At 42.0% G+C, this 7,752-nt stretch overlaps 1 protein-coding gene across 1 annotated transcript; it reads right to left on the bottom strand.

The window, feature by feature from the left end:
- Window positions 1-238: 238 nt before the first annotated feature.
- BNIP1 (BCL2 interacting protein 1) lies at window positions 239-4,918 on the bottom strand. Its single transcript, XM_032197240.1, has 6 exons — window positions 4,835-4,918; window positions 4,614-4,706; window positions 4,347-4,438; window positions 3,781-3,882; window positions 2,983-3,101; window positions 239-890 (listed from the first exon to the last, which is right to left on the bottom strand). Exons 1-6 carry the CDS (start codon window positions 4,916-4,918, stop codon window positions 694-696), a joined length of 687 nt encoding a protein of 228 aa, XP_032053131.1. The 3' UTR covers window positions 239-693.
- Window positions 4,919-7,752: the final 2,834 nt, after the last annotated feature.

Here is a 7,752-nt window from a genome sequence, read left to right as displayed (position 1 = left end):
TGATTTCAACAGATTGACTGTACAAATCTCAAACACTATATGAGTTAATCATAACAAATGAGACTTCCATTTGTCTTTGGTGAGAGTCCTTTGATGCCAGAAGAACAGAGCAAATGTGCTACTTTCTTGGAAAAAAAACATTTCAGAAGCACCTACTACTGCAAGCATTAAGCAGAATTTTTACATTGAAAGTTATTCAGGCTCTTTCAGTCCATTAGACTTTGTTTTTAAACAAAACCCAGTTTATATAGATATAATAAATAGTTTATTAACGGAATGTATGTGACTTTCTCTCTTCCATCTTTCCTCTTATTCTCAGCACTTCGCACACAGATATCAACGCAGCTTCCAGTTCAAGCCAAAGACAAAAGTTAATTTCATGGCAAAATGAAGAGAGGATAAAAGATAAGACTGGCACCTCTGAGTGCCTAGTTCCTCAAGTGTTTGTCTGCTTCCCCAAACCTACAGGCAGACTGGTGTTTCTTCTCTCCACACTTTGATCTAACCGCTTCTTCCCAACTTGTCTTCATTTAAGCTCTTCTTAGTCAGGTAGTGTACTCCATGGGGACAGTATGAAGTCAGGCCTGCTCTAACACTCTTTCAGCTATTGCAATATCCCTTTTATAATAAGCCTAACATTATTATGCCATCCCTTTCTGATCTTTCATAATAGTTCAGTTTGGCTTTGGAATTTTACAAGAAGGGGAAGAGTCTTTTTTTCAAAATATAAAGCACAGTGGCCAGAAATAAGGCAAGGGCAAGAAAGATTAGCAGCTTGTCTGTCAGTTCCCTGCGATTGTACTTTGTTATTAGCTTTCGCCCCAACTGAATTGTCCCAGACATGGACTTAAATTCTTCATTTGCTTCCAGGATGGTTCGTGAAGAATTGGCTGCAACAAACAAAAAAGAAAAAGATTCAGCTGGTTGCGCTTCAAAAACACCTGACAACGGACATAAGCATGCAATACGGGTAGTGACTGTGAGATCCTCCTGGGTCAGACTTACGGCTAAGACAAAATCAGGCTGTGTTCTTGCAGAATTTTTTACAACTCAATAGTCCTGACGTGATAAGGAAAAATGGAAAGCATAATAAAAGTATTGAATGACTTAAAGGCCCTACGTCCCATTACTGAATTCTTTAATTTTTAGGTTAACAGATCAAATCTAGTTTTATAAACAAAGTCAGTTCTATCTGAGAGCTCCCTGAAGTAGAGTGAAATACATGTAAGAATGGCGTTAGAACCACCAATTTAAGAAAAAACACCATCACTATCAGCATCAGTTCTAGCAGCAGCAGATCAAGTCATTATTTGAATATATCCAATGGACAACTGAAACTGTTCCCCAAAGTCAAAGCTGTATATCATTATGATTCAGATGGGGCTAGAGAGTGCGCAAAAGCAGAATGGAACAGCATGAGCTCCTTAATTCTTCTGTTCAAACAATTAAAAATTTGTTTTATGGTTACCATTTTTGACAAACACAATTCTTTTTGACAAATGAATTCTTGTTGTTTTTCTTCTACTCAGAAAGACAAAATCAACTACAGAAAAAGCATATTAATAAACCTTGATTAAAGACAGAATTTGAGAATATGCCAAAACTGAAAGATGGAACATTGATCGTTTTCAGCTTCATTTTCCCTGTGAAAACAGACAATCAAACAACCAAATCCCTGAGACCCACCAGTCTTCCTTCTTTCAAATTACTAATGGACAGAAAGCAAATGCCCTGGAGTCCCCTTCTTCCAGTACAGGATGCGTACTTTGTACTAGAGTGAACGCTGGTATATCACTCTGTACTGATCTGACTGATTAAAGAAAGTACTCTAAGTATGTTGTCTGGTTCACAAAAGCAAGCATAGTGGAAGTACTTCTGCAATACTTTGCAAATCATTTTGTTCCATCTTAAAGAAGTATTCTGATCTAAGTGAAAAAAGAAAACCTGTTGCTTTCCATTACTGAGGACAAAGCAGAGCTTCCTAGCTGCATATATTCACCATGTACTAGGATAAGACTTGCCCAGAAAAAAAAAAGGAAATTCTAACTGCCAATTCAAAATTTGCAGCTGGGTTTTGTAAATGACCTTTTATAGCTTTTCCCTTGATGAACTCCAAGTGTTGTTCAGTCAGAAACAGGGTGACAAAGTGTCTGCCAAACTGTCTTTTTAATGGGAGAAGAAACATGCTACTTTTGCATGAACAAACTGTGCCCAGCTGCCATCCTCGGATGGGGGTAGAAAGCCCCCGAAGGAGGGCAAAAGTTGCATTATTTATCCTAGTCATTAAACTGTTCTCTCTTCTGCACAAAAGCACAGCTAGTGAGAGGCCCAGGCAATGCAGATCCAACTTGTAAATGGTTCATGAATCACCAATTTTGACAGGTCACTTGATTTATTGTCTTAGGAGTCTAAGCCAAAGAACAGAGTGAAATCTTGGTTTCACAGTCCCTGATGCACTGCTGACAGAGCAAATGACCTTGGGTTCAAGTCACTCGATCGCCTCATCTCTTAGTCATCCCAGCTGGAAAAGGGATGAAAACAGTCTTCCTACTCATACCAAGCTTCCTCTAAGTATGGACTTGTACCTATGCTTTTATTTTCTCTGTTACCAAATGCATGCCAGGACAGCAGCACACAGTAACACCAAACACACTCAACACCGTGTGAGCTCACACTGCTTTTACAACTGCTTTTATATGAAACTAGAACAAGAGCTCCTCATCCTATCCCCTACTCCTTGCTTATTCACACTCATGAAACAAAAACTCCAGCAAACAGCTTCATGCAATGTTCGTTAATATTTTCTGTTTACGCTCAAATGTTAGAGGAGTTCTGTCTTTACTTATCATCACAGCAAGTTCTCCTACAGCACTTTCCACTGTGCTCCACATCACGACAGTTTACCACTCCTCATCCTAACAGAACCAGTGAAAGGACCATCAGTCATCCAACCCCCACCCATTCACCCAGTTACATCTGTACCTAGGGTCTGCACAGTCTCCTCGCTCTGCTGGACTTGCTGTGACATCATCCTGCTAATGCCCATCAGACTCTCCGTGATGTTACTTGCACTCTCTGCCAGACTTTCCTTCGTAGTTTTCCTGAAAAAAGAAGAGAAAAAAAAACCCTAAAGCATGAAGGGATAAAATTGTGTCTTTGGGTACTGCAAGAAAGTACGACTGTACTTTGTGTACAAAAGACGCAAACAGGTTCTACTGCATAAGAACTAGAGATTATCTTCACTAAACCACCACAGAAAAATTGCAAAATATTAAAGTCATGAGCCAAAATAACTGTGGCTCAGTCTCAAATAGGCCTACATTTTACCAGTTATTCATCCATGATGGTACAACTTCAAGAGGTGGCATGGAAGCACTGATACAAACTACCACTTCATTATCCTAGGTATCCCATTTGCTGCTTCATGATAGTGAATAAGAAAATTTCTCAATACACAAATTATAGAAGCTTATATCCAGTTTTAAATGTGGAAACAGCTTGCACAATGATCCATTACACTTTTATGACCTCAATTGGAATTAATATAAAAGATTGTCAGGAAAACCGTGAAGTCTACCACAACCCCTTCTCTGCTTCGAGATGCCAACACCTTGAAATTATCATAATTCTTAACAGTTTAAACCTCCACAGAAAACAGCCACCCTCCTTAAAAGAAAAGTTATGTTCAAGATGCAACCTAATAACTTCGAAATATTACATCATTTCCACTTACACTAGTGAATATAGCATATGCTGTTTAAGTTTCACATCATTCAATACCTTTGTCTCAAGGAGTCTCTTCCCTGCAGCAGTTGATCTTTCTCAGCATTGTCAATAGCAATTTTGCAAGCCAGGTTTGCCTTTCTCCAAGCTGCCTGATTGCTGAAATCACAAGAGCACAAAGTTGTGGTATGATGGTAGCACCCTGCAGGCTGAAACACTTTTCACAGTCATCTTAACTGAGCATATGATATGTATGATACGTACACGGGCTTTCTCTGTATCATATCATAGAATAACAATACACATTCCTTTCATTTCTTCTTCTAAGTGTAGCATTTATGGAGAAAGGGGAAGAATACTGGGCTAGGAGTCAAAAAATACTCTCAAGCCACCTGCTTACAGGTCCAGCTGCTCAAAGGAAGAGCGTCTGGTCAGAAAACCAGAACAGGAGAGACACAGGAGAAGTGAGCCCTATCCTTTTTGTCCCTGATCCACTCTTGATCTTGGGCAAAACAGCACAACGCCACTGGCTGTATTTGCAAACCAGGATCTGAAATTCCATGTGGAAGTCAGGTACCTGAGGGCACAGGGGACCCGTCAACAGCACTGGCCTCCCAGCCTACCTGAGCATTTGCTTCTTGTGGTTTTCCACCTCCTGCAGCAAGGCCTGTTTCTCGGACTCTTTATCTTGCTCCCTCGCCATCTGCTCCAGCTCCTTGGGCAGAAAAAGACGAAAACTCAGCCCAACCGCTGCCACCTGCAGCCTGGACCCCCCCTCACACACACACACACCTCCCCTCCGCGAGGGGGCGAATTAGCAGCCATTAATTCGGGGAATTAACACCCTCACGGCCTCAAGCCCTCCCTCAGCTCATCCCCTCCAGCCTCACCTGGATGCGGCCCCGGAGGTGCCGGAATTTCTCCTTCACGGCCGCGTTGAGCTCCGTCAGGGCGCTCAGCGGCCCCGGGCAGTCCCGAATATCCTGAAAAACAACAGCCCGGTCAGCGGGGGCCGCCTGAGGAGACCGAGGGCGCCCTCGCAGCCGGGCGGGGAGAGAGAGGGGAAGAACCGCGGCCTCGGTGGGGTGAAGGGAGCCCCGGGCGGCGCTACCTGCACGGCCGCCTTGATCTCCAGGTCGAACCTGACGATCTCCTGGTGGCAGACCCGCACCGGCACGCAGGCGGCCGCCGCCATCTTGCGAGCAGAGGCCCCAGCGCCCGCGCCTCCAGCGCCGCCTGCGGGCGCCGCTGAGGGCATGACCCGGCCGCCGAGCTCCCCCTGAGGCAGCCGGCGGGGCTGTGGGGGCTCCTCCGGCCCCGGCCGAGCCCCTGAGGAAGCGAGGAGGCGTCCTCAGGGTGGATGAGGGGCAGGCGGCTCGGCCCTAAAGCGGCTGATGTCGGGGGAAGCGATGCTCGCTGGGTTTGGGGTGTGGGGCTGGGGCTGTAAGGTCTGTGAGGGGCAGGGGCTGGGGTCACAGAACTGCGTCCCTGAACGAAACGGGAGGCAGCGCAGTGACCCTTCTGCTTCTTTTCTACAGGCTGCTGTTCGTCTTCCCCCCCCTGCCTGCAGAGGATGCTGTGAAAGAAAGATTTGGACAAAACGAGCTGCTGGTGGAAGACAAGAGACCACCTTCAAGGGCATTCTGGAATGCCAGGGAAGCACCGTGTGGGAGCGCTGACCGGAGAGCAAGGTACCTTGTGTGATCCCTCCCAAAGGAATGCTGTCAGTGCTGCCATGTCCTCCATCACGTTACTGTACCTGTTCTACCAAGGGAGGCCTTCAAGGCTATGCTAAGTGTTAAGCCAGCGTTTTTCATGAGGAAACCCAAATCAAGAATCATAGTAACTCTAAGAAAAGTTGTGCCCCATACCACAGTGCTGGGAGAGAGCACACACCATTCGCTGTCACTCCACACACACAATGATTTGAGACAGTATTTCCTCCACAATTTTTATTTTAAATTACAAAGGATGTTGCATACATTGATGAATTTGTATCTGAATAGAAGTGCTAGGGATCAAGGGTGACAGAGTAAACAAAGTCAATAGTTTAATTGTGCCTCTTTTCGAAGAAAAGAAAAAGAAAAACTGCACAACTATTAACCAACATTAAACATTGCAACTCTTAACAAATCATGCTTTTAACAAGGTAAATTTTTCTCTAACAGAGACAAGACTTTCATTAAGTTTTTCTGAGCTCCAGTTGGAAGTAGATTATAGAGTATCTAGGCAGAACACGATGCCATGTTTTGCTTAAAATGCTTTTTTTTTTTTCCTGTCAATCACCTACATCCCCATGTGCCATCAGCCTTAGAATTCACCAAACCACAAATACTGAACAATGACAAGTTTTACTTCAACAATTCAACAGAAAGATTCAGATAAGAATGTATGAATACCCATTATTGTAAGAAAATGGGTAAAATTAAATACTACTACTAGGCTCTGTTCTTAATCAAAAGAGTTTAATAGGGTGGAGTGTGCCAAATTCAATCCAGTTTTCCTTACTGTAGCTAGATAACTCATTCAAGTTCAACATTCAGATACGTAACAAATATTCTTTAAAAAAATATTCTGAAAAACAACTCAGAACACTGATGTTATCTAAAATGACTAGAATTTTATTTATAAAAAAAAGTGTGGCTTAAAATAGCTCTCGTTCCACATTTAGCTCCACTACTAATTAGAAAGACAAGGAATGCATAGTCAGTATTTGTTCTTGTGGAAGTTCATGAATGTCTAAGAGGCTGAGGATTGTAATTCAGTGTGCACACGCACCTTCTTATCATGCTAAAAGCATTGAGGGAAAAACATGGCATATTGAGAAATGTAAATTGTATGAAGACAGAGATATTTTTGTACACTGCAAAGAAGTTAGAGCCTAAAAGTGCCATCTGTCATTAATGATATTTAAGAATCCCAATTTGTATTGGGATATATTAAAGAGTGGTGTTTTCTCAACATACTAATGCCCTTAATACAGTTACAAGAAGAATAGTCATAGAAGCAGCAACTGTTTGAAATGTACTTCACACGATCCCTGGGGTAAACATAAACTTCAGCTCTGTGCAAGGCTGTGTCAATAAGCCAAGATGCCAGCCATGTCTAGCAGCACACTTAACTAGGTGATTCCAACTGAAGCCTCCAACTTAAAAATAAAACATCATCATGATTAGATGCATTATTGAAATTCAGGTCTCAAGGCCAATACAGATCCTAACATTCATGGTACATAATTGGGTTATGCCTCAACAGAATTTCAGGAAGACTAGCAAGCAAGTTTGAGGAACAGAATTGCATTTGCTATTTCTGTTAAAGGCAACTTATATACAACCCTTTGAAATTCTCCTGACAAAGCCTTTTAGAGCTTTAAAAAATAGCTATGTTTAAATGATTTACGTCAAAGAAAAGCACACCCATTCTTTACAGTTTGTGAAGAAGCTGTTTTATTAATGAAGGCAAATACCAGATAAATACTGGGGGGGAGGGATGGGATCTTTTTCAGATAAAATAAAAAATGACACCACTGTATTTCAGAAGCGTCTGGTTGCTTTTAGGTTAGTTAAAAGACCCTTCATCCATTTCAGATGGTTTTTTTGTTTTGTTTTGTTTTAAAACTTTTTCCTAGCCTTCTTTTCTAAGTATGGAAAAAGTCTACTATCTAAAAAGGATTAGGAACTGAACACAGCTGAGCCTGATTCTCACATCAACTTTGCAGCAATGCAACTTCATTAAATCACAATGATTTCAACTGGTATGGTAAAAAAAATCCAGCCAGTCCACACCTAAACACAGTTTTAGTAATAAGTCTCTCTCATCCAAGAAAAGAACTCACCAAATATCAGTAAATGTGTTCAATAAACCCTAAAAGAAAGTGTTAGCAAAAAGGGGTTTAGGGCTAAAAATGCCCTTCGTGAACACCCCCACATTTTGCAAGGCCATTCAAAAACTGTTCTTCCATATAAATAGAAAATGACTGCTATTGAGAGAAACTAAAATAGATCTATCCAAACTCTTCTTTTATAGTTT

Source organism: Aythya fuligula, chromosome 14, assembly GCF_009819795.1.
Source record: "Aythya fuligula isolate bAytFul2 chromosome 14, bAytFul2.pri, whole genome shotgun sequence".
Lineage (NCBI taxonomy): Eukaryota > Metazoa > Chordata > Aves > Anseriformes > Anatidae > Aythya > Aythya fuligula.
Note: the sequence above shows the minus strand (reverse complement) of the source record. Positions and strands in the feature narration are given on the sequence as shown.